At 38.0% G+C, this 19,845-nt stretch overlaps 1 protein-coding gene across 3 annotated transcripts in view; it reads left to right on the plus strand.

The window, feature by feature from the left end:
- EPHA7 (EPH receptor A7) overlaps positions 1-19,845 on the plus strand; it is a 213,384-nt gene that overhangs the window by 62,050 nt on the left and 131,489 nt on the right. For all 3 annotated transcript variants that reach the window (XM_048494255.1, XM_048494244.1, XM_048494234.1), the window contains exons 4-5: positions 14,404-14,559; positions 15,400-15,735. In XM_048494255.1, coding sequence (XP_048350212.1) covers positions 14,404-14,559; positions 15,400-15,735 — 492 coding nt within the window. The remainder of the gene's footprint in view (positions 1-14,403; positions 14,560-15,399; positions 15,736-19,845) is intronic.

Below are 19,845 nucleotides of genomic sequence, written 5' to 3' on the forward strand. Positions count from 1 at the left end.
TGCTACTGTGCTATTTGCAATTTCTTTCCTTGACATTCTGCTAAACCTTACTTTTCTGAACCCCATAGATATGCCAAGCTTTTCTTTTTGAGCTTTTGTCTCATCTAATTGGAATGACTGGGATCTCTTCAGTACTCATATAAACACCTTCCTTACTAAAACCTTAAACCAGGGATTCACAAACCTAGTCACCAGTGGCTATGTAGACATCGATAAACAGTTAAAATGTATAGAACAAGTTTGAAACAGGTATCTTATTCACAACCAGAATTGTGAAAGTGTCTCTCTTTGAAACAGCAGTAGTTATTTCTCTTATTTTAGGATTTGCAGCACTGGCTAAAGAAATTCATAGTGGTGTCGCTGTCAGGCAACTGCAAAAAGTATTGAGGACCAATACAATTCCGATTCTGCATGGCCGGCAAGACTGAGTTTAGGCCTGAGGCAGCTACAGTTTGTATCATATTAACAGCCTCCCTCTTCTTTCCACCTTCTATCTCAGTGGTCCTCAACCTGGGGGTCGCAACCAACTGAAACAGCTGCCGAACAAATTTGCAGCTAACTGTTGGTCAGAAACTTGTAGTTGATTAGGAAATAATTATACCCCATTTCATACCCACATTTTTAAGCCGCTTATACAGGTTAAAAACAATTAAAAAGTGCCTTAAACCATCATAAATAAAATATAACAATTAAAACAACAATAACAATAATATTAGCAGTTGTGGGGAGGGTTTACAGGGAAGCTAATTAAATGCCTGGGAAAAGAGGAAGGTCTTCACCATGCACACAAATCCATAAAGGGTAGGCACATGGCAAATCTCCAAAGGGAAGACTGCTCCAAAGCCTGGGGGCAATCAAAGAGAAAGCCCTCCCCCTGTCCCCTGCACCACGGTGAGAAGGTGCCATCAGGAGTCAGCCAACATCAGGAGTCCGTCTTTCTCCCAATTAAGGTTATCTGTCAGGTCAACCAAGGCTGTTTCTGTGCCATAACCATGCCTGAAATCAGACTGACATGCATGCTAAAGGGAAGCTAGCTTGGAAACGAATAGAAAAAAAAGTGTTGAAAGTGCTCAAGAAAACAATGGATACAAATTAATGGGAAACATTTCCGGAACCCAATGGAGGAAAAAAACCTGTGGAATTCAAATTAAAAATATGGTTTTGGCAGAACATAGGTTGTTATCAACTCGTGTGGAAAAGGCCATTGATTCCTACAATTGTTTAACCAGCCAAACATTAGAATTAGTCACGTAGCCTTGAACTGCACCATCATTACAGTGTATATTTTTCAGGATGCCACAAATTTCACAGCAAGCCTGTTCAGCAGCTGAAGTCACCCTGTTCAGTGGTCACAATGAGACTGTGGCCTGATCAAGGAGGTTTCAGCTTCCAGCAATCAACTGAAACAGTTGCCAAACAAATTTGCAGCTAACTGTTGGTCAGAAACTTGTAATTGATCAGGAAATTATCTGACAGTCAGGTTCTGATCTCACAGAAGTTTTTCACAATTTAGGGTTGTAAGGTGTCTGTGGGGGGCGGGTAGAGAGTAAGGGAGAGTTTGCTACTGTTCTTGCTCCACCAGATTCATTATGAAGATGGAATAGGGAAGGAACAGTTTAGGCACCAGGGAAGAAAGAGATGGAAACTGGTGGTAAAGGCAGGGTAAGTAAAGTCCTCTGCCAGCTGAAGCTGAAATTCAAAACTGATGTTGCTTTGCAGTACAATGATGTTGCATTTTGAACTTCCCAAATTTAAACTTTATCAGCATTATCTGTGATGGGTGCTCCCCTGAGCCCTTTGGGAGAAGAGCAGTATTCACATGATTAGCAAAACGAGAGGATAGACAGTCACAGTAGAAAGAAAAATCAGGATTGAAGGAGGAAAAACAGCATGCACTTGTCTTTATGCTTACTCAGGATCCATTTAGGACTTGAAAAAAGTGCTGCTGACTGTAGTGTATTTTTCTTTCACTGTACAGAAGTTTGCACTGGGTGTACCGTATTGTCACGAATTTCTCCAATTATTCATCTTCATAACTTCATAACTTTGTATTTAGTCTGCAATCAGTTAAAAGTGTTCTAAATCCGGATTTAATTTTTTTTGTTCCACATCTTCTTTAATTATTTCTGTGTGAGCGTCTCTTGAATATAAGATGGGTGGATGCCTTTACAAATAAATTGCCTTTGAACATTTACACACCAGATACAGTTTAACTATGAAAATGAACACAATTTAAAAATCCTGTTTGACCTGTTCCACCTGGACGCCATCTGTGATCATTCTGTCTTCACAGACTATCATCTGTTTTTCTTCTGTGTGTTCTTTATCATTTCAGATGGGTGCTTTTGTACACTTCCTTTCCCTCTCTATGTTACATTTAGTCCAAAGTGACATTGCCAAATCCTCAAGTTCAGCCAGGCAGATTTGATACACTCTCGCTTGAGATATTGTTCTGATATTCAGGGTGTGCAATTAGCAAAGACAGCTTCATTTCACAGTGCAGTGACTCTTGCCTTCCTACTTGAAACTTGCAGACATATGAGTCTCCAGGAACACTCCCTCCTAGAAAAAACCTCTAGCAAATAAACCTGTCATTCAGTTATCAACATTTCTTTTACCACAGTCTCTTCCTGTTAAGGTTTTATTTAACTTTTATCTTATGTGTTCACATGTAAGTCAAGTAATTTTAGAGTTTGCTTAATTGGGACTATATATTGACAGAAATAGACATTGGGGTCATGAGGGTAGGCCAGAGGGGGCTCAAGCTCCAGGCACAACTTCTATGCATCACATGGGGGGCATATCTGGCTGCCAGCTCCCTTCCTTCTTCTTCTAGGATTGAGGAGCTGGCGCATTACGCTCCCTGTCTCCACCTCCTATGCTCCCCCACCAGTCTCCGCTTTCCTCTCGTATGCCTCTGTTGCTGCCACCAGCTGCCTGCCCTCTGCTCAGGCTTATGCCTCCCATAGCTGCATTTCCTATGGATGGCCTCCTGTGGTGAGGTTGGAGGGTGCAGCAGCAAGCCAGGATGTCGCACTGACTTCTTCCTGATGCCACCTGTCCATTCGCCCATCCACCTGCCTGTCCACCTTACCACTTTCTCCAAGCCCTCTCAAGTCTCAAGTAAGCATGCCTATGACTGAGACCTGGTATATATGGGGGGGGGGACACCCCCCTACAATTAATAGAACTTACTTCTCAGTAACCCCACAATAGGCTTGGGAAGGAAGAAAATGCAAAGTGCTTTTATTTGCTTATTCCCTCGCCCCAGGAGCTACTGGCTATAATAAATCCAAAGCAATCAGTGGGGTCAGTCACATCTATCCTGGTTCCATCCATGTGTTCATGTGGCGGTAAGGAAGGGTTTGCTTTACATTTCAACGCCTGCCTTGCAAAGAATTTTTCATCTTTCTCTACTTCTTTTTCTCATTTCATCTAACTTTCCTTTCTCTCTTTTCATCTGACCTCTTTCTTTCTCTGTTTTCATCTTAGTAGTGTTCTGCATTGTAATGTTCATTTGGATGCATCCAATGGTTCCTATATAGCTACAATACTAGTATGTGAAAGATTGTGTAAGTATTTGTAAAACTGTTCTTGCCCTGTCAAGTTGTTCTTGACCATTTTCTATAGCTAGGCCATCAAAATAGATTTTGACATCTCTTTTTGAGAACTGTTGCAGTATCATTGATAATGTTGCCTCAGCCAGGAACTGGATAGCCTTAGGTGAGCCAGCAGTCTCTATTTCCATCTGTAATATGGAAACAATATTTCTAAGCTGCATGGCAATACTGTTGTAAGGATCACCAAGATCATGTAACTTTAATGTTATGTAAATGCTGCTGGCGTCAGTAGCAGCATCAACAACAATACATTAAGCCAAGAGCAATTTTTGTTAACAATGTCTATCTGTCTGTCTTGTCTGTCTGTCTGTCGTAGTTTCTTAAAATGCCATATTACCTTATTATTCTTTTCTTTATTTAGTGTTTTTATAAGGACAGGTCTTTTTAGACCTAATTTAGTCAACTGTGTTATGCAAGGTTGCACTTGCCTTTAACATGTTTGTTTCTTGTCTTTTGTGCAGGCACACATTGGCACTGCACATGTTGAGGCCAACATGTAAAATTTTCTGGTACAGAACCACTAGGGAACATTTTCCCCCCATAAGGTGGCATTCTTCTAAAAACCATCATGTGCATGAGAAAAGAGCAGCCCTTCCCTCACTTTTCTAAGATGCTTGAAGCTTAACAAAAACAGATCTTCTCACAGCAGAGTAAAGAGAGAACAGAGGGAAAGAGGGCATTCCTCTCTTACAGCACATGACCATTTTGGTGTGAAAACACCTTTTTCCATGTTGTAGGGGAGAAGCATCCCTCCCAGGTTTTTTTTTTTAAACTGGCAAATTCTTCTCCACAGCTGGCTTGTGCATGCTCAGTCCCAATATGGGACTGCACAAAAGACCAAAGGTAGGCATCATAATTTTACCTGTTCGGCGGACTTCATAGCTGTCCTATATCACATTCATATATAGTCGTGTGAATAAATTGCCATGATAGGAGGAACCTTTGTCATATGGTAAATCTGTAATCATTTCATGATTTGAATGTTACCATGGTTAAAAGTACTATTTGAATGTATACTTAGGACTGGCTGTTGAACTGGTTTTAAAAAAAATGACCCATCACTTTTGGTAAAATGTCAATTATTAGAAAAACAACTGTTTTAATCTGCTAGTTAGATATTTATGTTAGTTCCATAAACAAATTAATCATTATTGAAAACAATGAACCGAACTGTAAAACAGTTGGAATGAATTCAGTAACTTCTTAACAGTATTAGGCAAGGTTTCTATAAATCAGTACAATTCATAATTAATTATTTTCTTTGGCTTTTATTCTGAAACACCAGGCACAGCCAATGGTTATAGAATTTAGAAATAATAATTTTAAAAGAAGCAAAGTGCCGTAACAGCAAGGGTTTTTTAAATGTATGTAAAGACAGTTGAGCTAAGTAGGCATCAAGCCTGTTCTTCTAGTTATAATTATAACAAGCTTTGCTGTGCTGTTAGGTCTCCCTCCCCCTGCCCCCGACTGCTGCAGAGCTAGAATGCAATCAGCCATTTCTTATGAATGACACTATAATACAATAGTAATACAACAGTTCTCAAAATTGTTGAAGTAGGATATTCTTCTAAATTTACTCTACTTTTCAGGGGTCCCTTGCAAAGTAAGTCCATGGTGCTTTCCCCCGTCAAAATAAAGTAAAGCAACTTCTCATCAAACTGTGATCATTTTAGGCTTTACTTTTCACAGGTAGTATTTATGGATTTCATGACTTTGTCCTTGGATATCCTTAAAGCTCTTTTTACCCTACTCCATCTTTTCTCTTTGGGTATTGCAGCTCATCAGTAAGACAGTCGTGACCCACCTTTAGATCTCAACCCACAGTTTTAGAAGCATTGTTGTAATGAAGTAAAAACGTGTTGTTCACACAGTGCCTTCACATGATATTTTGCAATCTTATTTTAAAAAGTGATAAAAAATTAATGCTAGGAGTCCTGCCTAACATCTCCATAGGCAGGAGCTGAGTTTTTCTTTCTGATTTCCTCTCTTCTGCTTTAGACCTCTGTACCTCCTGCCTTTCCTGGTGGTCCCCCCTGCTCTGTGACTGGCATTTTGGACTGTAGCAGCAGGAGCAGGGGAGGGAATGAGAACATCACATTGCTGATAGAAAGCCTCCTATCAGTGGTAATTTTCTGTAAGGTGAAACCTATTACCTGCCCAGCATCATAAAATTGTGAACAGTTGAATGGAAAGCCATCTCAGAGTATAACTAAGAAAATGTGTAATATTAGCCGAAATAGAATTGAGATGAGTGTAGCACGTATGCAATATTAAAAGACATTCTGTATTAAACTAATAGACTAATTAAGTTCATCCTTTAAAAAAACCCTAAAAAAGCTTTGTCACATTTCAACGCTTCTGTGTGAAGAAAGAGTGTGAGCAAATCTCAAGACATGACGCATGACAGCAAGGGTATTATTGGGTTCTGGAATGGAATAACAAGTCTGAGAGATTCTTGACAGGCAACAGCAAATACTGAGCTTAGTGATGGTATGCAGCCAAAGGACAGTCCTATTTGGAGATGTCATTCACACTATTGCCGAAGAACCATTAAAACTCTTGTGTTTACTCTGGCTAACCATACAATGTAATTCTTCCATGGAAGAACACACAATCTTTAGACACTATTGCCACTTAAAAGAAACATTTGCAAGATAAAGTAAACATTTTAAAACCAGGAATTGATCACTGCATAGTAGTTAGACAAATAAAAAACAGTCAGGGACTCTTACATATATCACAACTATATATTAGGTGCCATAGAAAACATAACAGATGGCATCTTTGACTAAAAAAATTGTTTTACTGTCCAACATAGCAATTACAGGAAGTTATATTGGAGAAATAAACTGAGTAGGAGAAGCCAGGGAGGTTTTCACTATTCCCTATCAAATGCAGAAATGTACTATTTTTGTAACAATTTTAGTAGTCTATATTTATATCAAATATTTTGCATAAGTGGGTTCTAAGAACATACATTTCTTAATAAAAATGTTATTTATTTGCTGGGGTTCTCTATCACCTATCCAGAATAAAAGTTCAAAGTTACTTAGAAAAATAATTTATATTCTAATTAAAATACATAAAATCAGACATTTAAGAAATACAGTAAAACATTAATCAATTAAAAGATAAAAAAGCCTCATTAAAAAGACAAATAACTTCAGTTTTATAATACAGTAAGTATAACAACTAAAATAATAATAATCTTTCCTTCCAACTCACAGCATGACTTTATTTTTTTTAAGTATTTATACTGAAATACTGTGTTCCACATGTGATTAGAATTTACATTTGTAGTGTCTCTTGTGTCAAACTGTCATGGGTTCTGAATAATTGCAATAGATTAATGCATCAGAATGCTCACAAATCTTTAATCATTGCACCATGTTGTTTCCATCCACTCTATATGCTAGTCATTTCCAGTGTTGGGAAAAATAGGTAATATATCAATGACAGCAGGTCTGGATTTGAGTCAGTTGTAATTATTCCCACTGAGATGCTGTCAATAGGATTAACATGAAGATTCTGGATCTGTCCATCCAAGATGAGGTCAGCAACACTAGCAGTAGGAACACTGTTTTTGCAAGCTGTGCTTTCAGCACTGAGTTACACAACCGTAGACATTAATATGACACAAATATCTAAAAGCTGCAGTGGTAGAGGGAAAAAAAGTCCACGTTTCCCCCAAATATGTGAAATCCATTTGTAGCAAATAATCTCGCAATGTATGTCTTGTCTTGTTAATTTAGCTTTCTATATTAATGTTAAATTGCATCAAGACCAAAAAGGGTTCCTATAACAGAATAATTTATCTACATTCTACAATTACACAAGCATAATTTACAGCGGGGAAGCATCTGCACAAACATATATAAATAATTTGTTAGGAGAGGGAAGGAATCATATAAACAAGTGACAACCAAGTGGTAGGTTAAAGGTAATAGTCACAGAATTACATACACTGGGGTCTGATCAGGCTAAACTGAAGAAAAATGAAGCCTTTATCTCTGCCTACGGGCAAAGAAGAGCTTAACTAACAAAATGTGACCTTCCAGCATGTACTCATTGGCATAATCTCAAAAACTCTTATCAGCAGAAAAGGAGGACTAACTTATTGGATGATGATGTTGATGAAAGACCAATTGTGATTAGGGGCAACAGACCTGACTTGTTGACTGGAGACCATGGTAAAGTGGCTTCCAGATCAGGTTCTCAATGCTGTTTTTAACCTTTAAAGCCTTTAACAGGCTGGAACTCTCATATTTGTGGGACTGTTTCTCTCTCTATATATGCCCCCCCCCCCCAGGATGCTTCATTCCAGTTATCAAAATTTACCAGAAATCCCTGGTCTGATAGCAGTCTGATTCCTCGACCAGGGTCAGGGCCTTTTTGCCCTTGTGGAAATCTCTGGCTGAGGAGACAGGGGCCCAGTCTGATCATCCTCAACTAGGGCTAGGGCTTTTTCCCACCTGGTGGAACTCTCTTGTCTGAGGTGACAAGGGCCTTGTGGGATTTGACTCAGTTCTATAAGGCGTGCTAGATGGAGAAGTTCCGCCAGACACATGGTTGTGGACTTGAGGTTGACCATATACACCAGTCACCAGACAGAGCCTCCCCCCTCTTCTATATGTTCCCTTGGGTCCTCCTCCCACTTACTTTGTGGAGGGTCTATTATTTTTGGGAGTTAGCTCTGTTCAGAGCTTAAGGCACCATCATATTATTTGTATTTTATGGATTTTAATCTATTTTAATTGTTCCTTTAAAAAAAATATTTTTGAGTTCTTACTCACCCCAAGCCTCACTGTTGTGGGAGAGAAACAGGATATAATTCTAAATCCATCCATCCATCCATCCATCCATCCATCCATCCATCCATCCATCCATCCATCCATCCATCCATCCATCCATCCATCCATCCATCCATCCATCCATCCATCCATCCATCCATCCATCCATCCATCCATCCATACATACATACATACATACATACATACATACATACATACAATGAAACTATGGCTATCCATCAAAGAAAGAAGGGGAATATTCTTCAGCCTACAGAACCCAACGTTAGCAGAGATACATGTCAGCCACAATTTACATGCTACATTTTATGCTCAGTGCTAATTTGGTACTAGCAGGGGCAGAGAGTAAAGGTAGCCTTACGCACAAAGCACACAGAGCTGGGCTGTTTTCTCTAGTGGTTCCATTATGCACGAGCTACTGCAGGAATTCAAGAGGGCTAGTGGAAATGTCAGCTGAGTTATTCTAACTCTTACCTGTTCCAAGTTGATAGCGCAACTGCAGAAAGAGGTCATATCAAAATATATGGAAGTCCCTTTAAGACACATCTCAAAACAACTTTGGGGAAATATAGAAAGTTATTAGTATTTTAGTTGCTATTATGCAGAAAAGTTATATTAAAATTCTTATCACAGTAGTGTGAAATGGAATGTGCCACTATTTGGAAGCTAGAGCGCAACACTACTGATGTTTTATGGTGAAATTCCTGTTCTAATGTCCTTGGATAGCAACAGCATCATCAACAACAAAAGTAACTTGTGGTGCAAGATACGAACAATTTACTGTATGATTAAAAACCCAGCGATCACTGTCTAAATTATGGAACTGACCTCATAAAAGAGTAACTCTTATTGTAGACCCATACCTCTTAGGTCCATAGCAATGGCTATGCAATTCAATGCAAACTGAAAGCACTGTAAGACAGAATGAGGAATTCGACCTCAGAGCAACATCCCCCATTTCTTGGAAAACTTCAAGCAGCAAAAGATAGTTCCTGTTTATAGTCTGGGTTCTGTATGGTAAAGTTCAGGTGGTTGAGAGAACATAGTACTATTCTCTGAGTGATGCTCAGAGTTGGTTGAATGGATGTGAACTGCTTGCACCCCTTTTCACCTGCATAGTTACATTATTCCTTCAACTCTACAAGTCTGTATCTTCACCACTGAGGATTCTCCAGGGGTCAAAAGAAGGTGAGCAAGGGGTAGAGCGCAGAGGCAAAACGTTCCACGTGGTTTTTAAGCAAAGTTATGGTGTTGCTGTGGTCTGTAGAAACCATCCTTCCAGCATTCCTTGTTTATGTGCTACAAATAATAACTAGGAAATATTGCAGGAGAAAGTAAAGAGGTCACTGCCTTTTGGGATGCAGGGAAAAGTCAGCTTTCTGTTAATGTTTAAGGGCTTAGTTTTACTGTCTCTTATTTCACAGATTATAGCATTTTTTTTCTTATGAGACTTCAGTGGAAGTGAATGAAAGTGAAGCCAGTCATGTCTGCATACTTTCAGTCCTTTTAACATTTTTATTTCAGGGGTGCTGTTTCTTGGGGCCTATGAAATTAATATTTCAAACTTTGTTACATAGGCAGACACAGTCAGGTAAATCTTGTGAATTTGACAGAAGTTTAATTTTGGAATATATAACGCACACATATATATTTCTCAAAACTAATCCTTTATCTTAACAAGACACTTTGTATTCTTTGTGGTCTGTAACATATGTTCACCATATGAAAATACATTGTGCAAGCTGATAATTGACTTTGCATGAGTCAAAAACAGTTTGATGATCACAGGTTTACTACTAGTCCTAAGGGTTATGTTCTCAAAGGCAATAAAAATCAGTGATCTAAGGCTATGAATGCATGGTGGAAATTTCTAAAAGTAAAACCCTAAGTTTTTACACCTTTCGAAGATTATTGTGCCTTGAGCATATCAAGTTTGCCTTTGCCAAGTTGCTTTGAGCACTCTGTGTTCTAAATTAGGTCAAAATGACCCATCATGCTATACCAAAGCAGCAGGATTCATGTGTGGTTTCTCTGACTGTGCAGTGTGATTCAATGAGTGACATTTCACTCTGGGTATTGGGTGTGAAATATAATGGGCACTGCATTTTTTCCCTGAAACTTATTCTATCTTGATCACTTAGTAGAATATACTGAAATTGGAATTATGCTTCGCTTACTTGAGACTACCCATTCTCCCTTAGTTTCATCTGAGCGGATTCTGCATGGGCCAAAAACAGCGGTGTGCAAACGGTGTAAAAGGGTTTAAAACTGTGTAAAAGGCCCACTGTTTTTGGCCCATGCAGAGTCCGCTCTAATTGTGTTTTGTTTCTTTTTTTACTGAGATTCAGCTTCTGTTTAAATGACAGGGCTATCGATCACTGTTATGGAAATGCTGTATTTTGTTGTTTAAACAAGTTACTACTGTTAACATATTGACCTCTATTTGCCTAATGAATTTTTAAAAAACTCAGTTTACATAAAAATCTGAATAACTGTTCCTTTTACTGTCATTCCTTTTACACTTTCTTTTCTTCCTTCCACCACACAACAACATCAGTGTCCTTCCATCCCAAAGTGCCTCATTCCTCAAGTTGAATTTTTCCATAACCCTTTATTCTGTTGAATGTGTATATCCAACTGTAGACACAATAAAAGCCTCAAGACTTGCTGGTGAATGCGTTGTTAAAGATAATAATTCCTGAATTAATTTTGAAACCACATTTTTCTGATCTTAAATATTTGTTGTTAGCCACATTAAAATGGTTGCTTACGTTTCATTTCTGACATCCAAAGCTTACAAGCTTACATCCAAAGCTTACAGTCTACCTGGATGTACAGATTGCAGTGTGTTTGCAGAAGAAGAAATCACGATGAAAAAGAAATAGGCAATGCAGGCTCATAGGCCTGCACATCCGTTGAACATCAGAATTCCAGTTAATGTGGATGTTTTAATGTGCAGCCCAGAGAACTGGTAAATAGACAGGGTATACATTTTAAAAATAAAATAAATAAATAAAAATGTCATGAGGCCCAATCTTGATTGAATCCATAGCTTTGTTGGACTAGGCCCAGTGGTGGCGAACCTTTGGCGCTCCAGATGTTATAGACTACAATTCCCATCAGCCCCTACAATTGGCCATGCTGGCAGGGGCTGATGGGAATTGTAGTCCTTAACATCTGGAGTGCCAAAGGTTCGCCACCATGGGACTAGCCAATCTTGTTTCCCCTGCACTTTTTGAAGTTCTTGCCTCTTTGCCTTTTCAAGTGCCAAAACAACCCCAGTTGGGCACTTGAAAAGGCGGGGAGGGAAGAGATCTGGTCCCGCTGCACTGCTTAATGGCATTTTTAAATGGCTGAATTCAGCTTTAAAAGGGTATCAGCATTTATGGGTTAAGCCTGAGGAAACTGTAATATCGAATTTGGCGCTAAGTAGCTCATTATTCAGATCCAATATTTTGATCATGACTTGCCGCCAAATAGAATGGAATGGGAAGGGGATAGTGCAGGATTCTTTAGTTAGCTTGATCCTACTGCTTGTTTTTACATTTGAATCATGACTTAGATTCTGTAAATCTACAAAAGAATGGTAATACTTCTTTCTTCTTGTGCAATCACTTGCAGTTTTGTAGATGAAACAGAGGGTTTGGAAATGAACATTTTTGGGCATAGGGTGTTTCTAGTATGTCATGCAGGGAAATGGATCTTTTCTTATTGGTAAGTAAAACATTTTACATGGGATGTCACAAGTTTCCAGAGCTATCTAATCCAAAGGAAGCTAAATTTGTTAGTGCTGCTTCTGCAGCGCCTTACTGCCTAGCTAAGCAAGGAGCCTTAACAGTGCTATTTAGCCTCAAAGTTGTTTAGTAAATTGCTGTGGATATTATTATGACACATTTTCCTAGGAAATTTTGTCATTGTTTTAAGTATTCTAGTCTAGTTACCGGAATACTTGCTGTAGATCTTCAGTAGGTGATATTTTTGTTTGTGAAAGATGACTGTCTATAGACTAGTAAATTGAATTAAAACAGATTGTTACTGTGGTTTTATTTTGCTTCATGACCAGCAGCAAAACTGCCAATAAAATTAACTAGGCTCCCATCAGTTGTACTCCTATTCAGTTTCATTGAGTAGGCTTGCATAATTTATTCTGTCCCAGATGGTCTTTTACGTGCCCATGATATTGGTTGAGTTTATTTTACCATTTGATTTAAAAGCAATAAATGATTGCATAACTGACAGGCTTCATGAGAAGCAGAGTTCTCTGTTTCAGGTGAAGTGTGGAACTGACCATGCATTGTTCTGCTGCAGTGTCAAAGGCTTTCACAGGTGGAATCAGCTAGTTGTGTTGGGATTTCTGGTCTCTGTGGCCATGGTCACCGAAGGGGGTTCCCACTGCGACTTATCTCTGAAGATGCTATGGATGTGGGCAAAACATTTGGAACAAAAACTACCAGATCACAGCCACAAAGTCTGGAAATCCCACAACTTTGCCCAGTTGGACTTACTTACAAGTAAATGTTCACAGGATTGCAGTTTATGATTGAGTCATTTTTTTAATGTGGTCAGTGAGATGTGGTATTTTTGGAATTGTGATGTTTAATTTTCCCTCTAAATGACTTCTTCCTTGTATGTTTTTTTCTGTCACTTATGGTAATATATATGATTTGAGCCTCCCCTGATCTATTTAAATGGCCTATCTGCTGCATCACCCTCACTGACTATTATGCAAGGAAATTTCAAAATGTACAGTTTAATGTTTTTATTAATTGGACTGGAACCCAATAGAAGTTTACTCCTATTCTGGCATTTTCTGTGAATTGACTTTGCCAACAAAGTAATTCTTGGACATGCACTAGGAAGAAGAAAATCAGTTACCCATTCCTCAGCTAAGTTACCCTATTATCTCACAACATTGCTAATTTTACCAAGTATGTTTGATTTTTACATATAGCATGATATTATTTTTCTATTTGTGTGTTTGTCTTGTGTGCCTTGAATTTCCTATGTAGCTTTTTAAAATTTCCTGTCATGAAATATGCTCCATGGGACAAGCCAACATTAGTGGAAAGCTAGAACTGAAGACTGTAATAGGAGACCATGTGTTCTGGAAGGTGGAAGCTGGAACAGGAAAGACTCCCTACCACTAATCTGCCTCACATTTGCTGGAAAAAGTTGGAAAATGGAAAGAAACACCTTTGTTTCGTTCCAGCCATTCAAAGGATAAACACATTATCCTTCTAGCAGAGAGAAGTATGGAATCCACCTCTGGGTGGCGGCTGAACCTGTCCCTTCTGAAACATCTGACAGGGGAGTGAGAATGGGCTTGGGTTTATAGGATGTGAAATCAAGACCAGATTTCCAGTTGACCCTCACAATTAGCTGAGAGTGGGCTACTGATTCTCCCCTTTCATCTTTACCCTGAATAACCTTGCTAAATTTGCTAAAGGTCAAAATTTCCTGAGCAGGAGGTCAGAAGTTGGCTCCTAGTCTCCACCTTCAGATAGCTCCAGGTAACCTGTTCCTGAAAATAGGCTCAAACAGGTTGGTAACAGGCAGCCCATTAATTAATCAGCTACTTAGTAGTTACTGGCAAACAGGATGAGCTGGAAGGTTTCAAGTATCCCTATTTTGTTTGACCATAGCTAGTGTGCCTCTGGTAAAAAAATTTAAAATATTTTTGTATTCTTTTCTCCTTAAATGCTTATGCATTAATGTACACTGCATTATTCCTGTTTTGTCAGATGATGCTTGGGATGAGGCTAAGAGATATCTGAGGACCTCTAGGAATTTCAGCACATTGTTCATATTCTTAAGTGCTATTTCAACTGACAAAACCTTTCAGGATGTAAAAGTTGTGAAGAAATGTGAACAATCTGTACATGTAATGTAATATATTTTATATGCATTTTAATGCAATAGTTGTCTAAAACACCTTCATGTTCAAAACTGTATATTTTTGTGTCATTCTCCCTTAGCCTGTGGCCGTGGATTCTACAAGTCATCTTCGCAAGATCTGCAGTGCTCACGCTGCCCTATGCATAGTTTCTCAGACAGGGAAGGATCTTCACGATGTGATTGTGAAGACAGCTATTACAGAGCACCTACTGATCCTCCATATGTCGCATGCACAAGTGAGTTATTTGGGGGTTTAATCACAAAAGACATTGCTCAGAGAGACATTGCCATTGTAAGCAACGATCTAGTTCTCACTATTAGCCTTCAGTACTTTTTGCAGATGTAAGATTCAGTTCAGCAGCACAGTGGAGCACGTAAACAGAATATTGAAGCTACAGAAATGCAATTTATATGCTCTCTTGACATAACCCTGGTGAAGTCAGAATGTTACATAACTCATAATAGTAGGACAAATGGAGAATGTATGATGTCAAGCAAACTTTTTTCTGTGTAATATAACTCCCAATCTAAAGAAGTTGCAAAATGAACCTATGTAATTAGGCAGTTCGATTTAAATGTCGTAGGATCTGGCATAACATTCCAACTGCAAATAAGCTAACCTCATAGACTGGAGGCTGAAGTAATGACTTTATGCAGGTTCTTCAAATCCAAGCCTGCACTCGAATGCAGCTATAAATCACATCAAAACTGATTAAGAAATATCTAAATCCACTCTGTTTTCCATTTTTTTAAAAAAAGGAGACAGAAATTCAGCCGAAGGAATTCAGTGTGAGTCAGCTTTTGAGGTGCATTAACTTATCCCTTTAATTGCACAGAAGAAAAGCTGCTAAAGCTGGGTGTAGTAAATGCATAAAGTATGGCTATCCTGTTTCCTTAATGGAAAATAAATAAAGTTCCTTGTCAACTATGTTCAAGTGGCCTTTTTGGTAGCTTGTAGTAAATATAATGAAAGTTGATGCCTTGGCAGGCTTTTGACATGGTAATTAAAAGCAGAGCTAATCTTCCCCTACTGATTTTCTCCCCCCTCCCCCTTTTTATGTTTGTGTTTCACAAAGGGCCTCCATCCGCACCGCAGAACCTTATTTTTAATATTAATCAAACTACTGTAAGTTTGGAGTGGAGCCCTCCTGCTGATAATGGAGGAAGAAATGATGTGACCTACAGGGTATTATGCAAGAGGTGCAGCTGGGAGCAGGGTGAATGTGTTCCCTGTGGGAGCAATGTTGGATATATGCCCCAACAAACTGGATTAGCAGACAACTATGTCACTGTCCTGGATCTTCTAGCTCATGCTAACTACACATTTGAAGTAGAAGCTGTAAACGGTGTTTCCGACTTGAGCCGTTCCCAGAGGCTTTTTGCAGCTGTTACTGTTACCACTGGTCAAGCAGGTAAGTGAGCACTCTCTGGAATTCTAGAACATGTGCATCAGAGATATTGCAAACTATATTGAACAATGCTTTGTCATAACGGCTAGTAACCACAGAATTGCAGCTTGTTCCAAAGGCTTGGAACAAGTCTTTTGAGTAGGTCAACAATGCTATAGTACCTCACAAAATTAAGGTGGTCATGAGAATAAAGCATATTGGGTTGATTTCCTGTAGAGAATTTGTATACTGAAATAGTAAGGTCACAATCCAGCCAAAGCTAAGCACTTCAGAACCACTCATTTCAACATGTGAGTTAAGTATATGCTTAAATATACTAAAGTGTTCAAAAGTGCTTAAATGTGGTTAGATGTAAGTTTATGTGTTTTAATAGGAAAGTTGTGAATGCGAACAGAAATACCCCACTTAAAAGCAAATACATTTTAGATTGATAGTAAATTGACTGTGGGTATATATTGTTTGTTCATGTAGTACCAGTGGCCTAATTTTTTCAAATTAAGCTCCATTATCTTTGTATTTCATTCTGAATTGGTAAATTGCCATTGGAGCTTGTACTGCTGCCTGTACATTCCTTTTTGACATATTTTGTCCAGAATTATATCTCCAATTGATTTAATACTTCCAAGATATTTGACAATAAGATTCTGTAAAAATGTGACAAATATTCTTTGTTTTCTTATATTTAATGATAATCTGACAGATGAAATGTCAGGGAAGACGAAAGCAAACCAGCATGTCACCCAAGGGAGTAAAGTGTTTTAGTGGTTTTTCATGTCACAGTGGAAGACCTCCTACTCTGGAATGTGAATTGATGAATTGCATGTTTATAAAATGATGGTCTGGCAAGTCTGTGCCCTATTTTTCTTTGTTGCTAGTTCGAAAGAATCTGGTTGTTGCAACAGGCCAATTGAAATTTACACAACAGTTAAGTCGTAATGTTTTCTTGGATTCAAAATTCAACTTTAAGGTGTTGACATTTACTAAGATGTTTGTTGTTTAGGGACATCTCTAGTGGGAACAAATTATTCAGCTGCATGCTCAGGAGGGATCTATGCAGAGTTCAGTGGAGCATTATTTATTTTTATAAAACATTAATGGTTTCATTCTCAAATCAAAAGTTTCCCCATCTATTCTCTGTTGATCTTTGACTGGCTCATGCATATTACATTGCACCTCATATTTTGCCAGCTGGATGTAAGAACTCCATATATGTACCATCCTCCATGGAGATTCAGTCAGCTTACTTGTACAGAATTTCTCATTGTTTTTCTATTGCTTCATATAAATCATTACAGTGAGTATTAGAAGAAATATTTAATCTTGTAAGTGCAAGAATACATAACTAATATAAAAAATGCTGTTCCTGACCCCTCCCTATAAAGAGTGGGGGCTTCATGGGCAGCCTGTACAAAGAGAGGTCCTGGGTGATGCTTTTGTTTGGACTGGACAGTGGGGAGCCAGCTGGAGGCAGTTATGTATGAGGCCCTTCTCCTGCCTCCTTGGGAGGCTCAGCTGCCCTGTATTTTGTTATTAACTGAATTATATTAGGACTAAAATGTTAGTTACATTGCTTAATGCAGGTGCTTTTTGTAAAGTGTGGCCCATTAATTAACCCAAAAATATGTTGGCTATTTTTGTTCTGAATTCATCTACCAATAGTTTATTTGCAGAGTCTGGCAGATTAAAAAATATTTTAAAGTTTCAGCTATCATAATTCTGTCCTTTAAAATAACTTGATTTACAAATTAATCTGAACTTAACGTTCAAGAGGCCATTAAATATGGAATTTATTACCTACTTACAAATATAGAAATATGGTTGATTTTTTAAAAAAGAACATTGTGGAAAACAGTTTCATTAGTTTTTTATATCACACAGTAAATTCATGCATGTATATAATGGCTTGATACTGGACTTGAGGAACTGGCAAGTCTCCTCAGAGGTCATACACAGTGCCATCCTAAACACACTTATGCGGGCTTACAAAGATGTAACTCTGTTTAGGATAACATTGGCAATGATACATCTGTGTGAGTTTGTGTTCTAGGCCTAAGCTTTACTTGATCTCTGAAATTTCTTTTTTAAAAATATTTGTATGACTCTACCTACCTTTCAGACTACCTCTAATCTCATGAAGAATTATGCTTTGGGTACTAACTGCAACCAGCCTTGGCTTCACACCATGTCTGTTGCTGTGTAAAACACTGGCAATGTATTGTATAGCTGACATTTTCTCAAATGTTGCCAATATTCAGTTAAAATTATATAAAGGTTACATTCAGTTTTAAACCATTCACCATTTAAACTACATTCTACCATAGTACATTCTATGGTGTATTAACCAGTTCATACACACTGTTATTTAGGAAGTATCTAAATAATAAATTGAAACTTTTGATTAAAATCACTGATTTAATTTGGCCTTTTTATTGTGATTTTAATTAACTGCTCCATAGAAAACAATATTCTTGTTTTTATTATTTTTGCAAGTTTCTTGTATAGCACCAGAAGAAAGTCATATGTAGAGAAATATTTATCTGGCATTTATAGAATACTCCTTAACGCCTTTTGATTTTTTAAAATCCTGCTCTCCCAAATATATAAAAGCACAATCCACATACAAGATGTGTTTCCAGCCTTGGGTTGTTAAGAAAAATAGAGAAGTGTTTTGCCAGATTGTCAGTGAATATATCCTGAGTACATTGGTTTGCTTGAAGAAATTCTCTATCTTAATTTGTGCCTAGGGTTTCCCTGTAAAGAGGAACTTGCATCTCCTCAGGGGTATTTGAATCATGTCTGGTCTTACTGTGACTCCCTGTTGATATCCATTATGATATTCATTATGAATATAATCTTCAAGCATCAATTAATTAAGAGACACAGCTAGCCACTCACTGGTTTTTCTTGACCAAGTAGTAATTGCCCTGTGTAAGTAGTGGTGTGTAGTTTTCACTGCCACTGTGTTCCCCCAGGCAACAAACTGAAAATGTCTAGATTCTGTTTTCAAACTGGGTAACAGCAGTGGAGCATGATTTCAGCAGCACCTTTTTCCCAACAGATTTTTTTGAAGGTGGTTATGTAACATGTTTACCCCCTCTGCTGTGGTTAGTAGCAGCTTGGTGTAGGAAATGCTTTTCTAGGGAAAAGGACACAGGGGTGGTAGGAGGGTAGCAGTTGTATCTTTGGAGTAGCAATTCTATCTGTTCTTCCTGTCACAAAATAAGTGTGGCTTCATAATTTGAAAATTTTAAATCCTGCCTGAGGAGTAGAATTTTTAACATTTCCAGTTCTTTTGCCAGGGCCAAAAATGAAAAAAAACAAAAAAGCAATGGTCTTTATATCATTTTAAAATCATTTCAGATTCAAATCTTCAACCTTAGTAAAGGAACTCACACATATTTTAAGTGATTATTATACTGGCTACATTTTCTAAGTCCAACTGATCACTGGACTCTCTCCATTATCTGTTGCATCACTGGACTGAAATGCGTAGCATAGAGATCTATATTGAGACCTTTAGTTATTTTAAAATTTTACATAATCATCAATTTCATTGGCTCAGTTTAAACATTACACCAAACTATGATTTGTGCTGACCATAAATGTAGAACCTAATTTTAGTGTTTTTACAATATACGTAAAATATGATTTAGAGCTACTCTCCTGTTTTCATTTTCTGTCCATTCTTTACCTTTTGTAGTATCGGGAAATGGGGCAACAGTCATATTATGGACTTACAAAACTTCACCACCAGCCTTAGTTAGAACAAGCCACGATTCATAAATGTACTTCTTACAGTCTCTTCTAATTATGTTTATCCAGCTAATCACAAGCCAAAGTTTGTCAAATGAGACAACATTCCAATCTATAATTAGGCCGAATAAGAGGAGAAACTTATTTCAAACTATAGCTTCTGACTATGGCTTTTCACCTGATCTCAGATGAATTGTCATCACGCTAAAACATAAAGTTTCTTAAACATGGTTTGGCATAATGTATGAATTGAGCCATTGCCTCTAAATTGCCATTTTTTCTGTTTGCAAATTACCAGCACTTTAATTAAATGGTTGGCGAATAGACAGTGCTCAGTGGCATATATAAATCCATGCTGTC

Source organism: Sphaerodactylus townsendi, linkage group LG01 (assembly GCF_021028975.2).
Source record: "Sphaerodactylus townsendi isolate TG3544 linkage group LG01, MPM_Stown_v2.3, whole genome shotgun sequence".
NCBI classification, from domain to species: domain Eukaryota; kingdom Metazoa; phylum Chordata; class Lepidosauria; order Squamata; family Sphaerodactylidae; genus Sphaerodactylus; species Sphaerodactylus townsendi.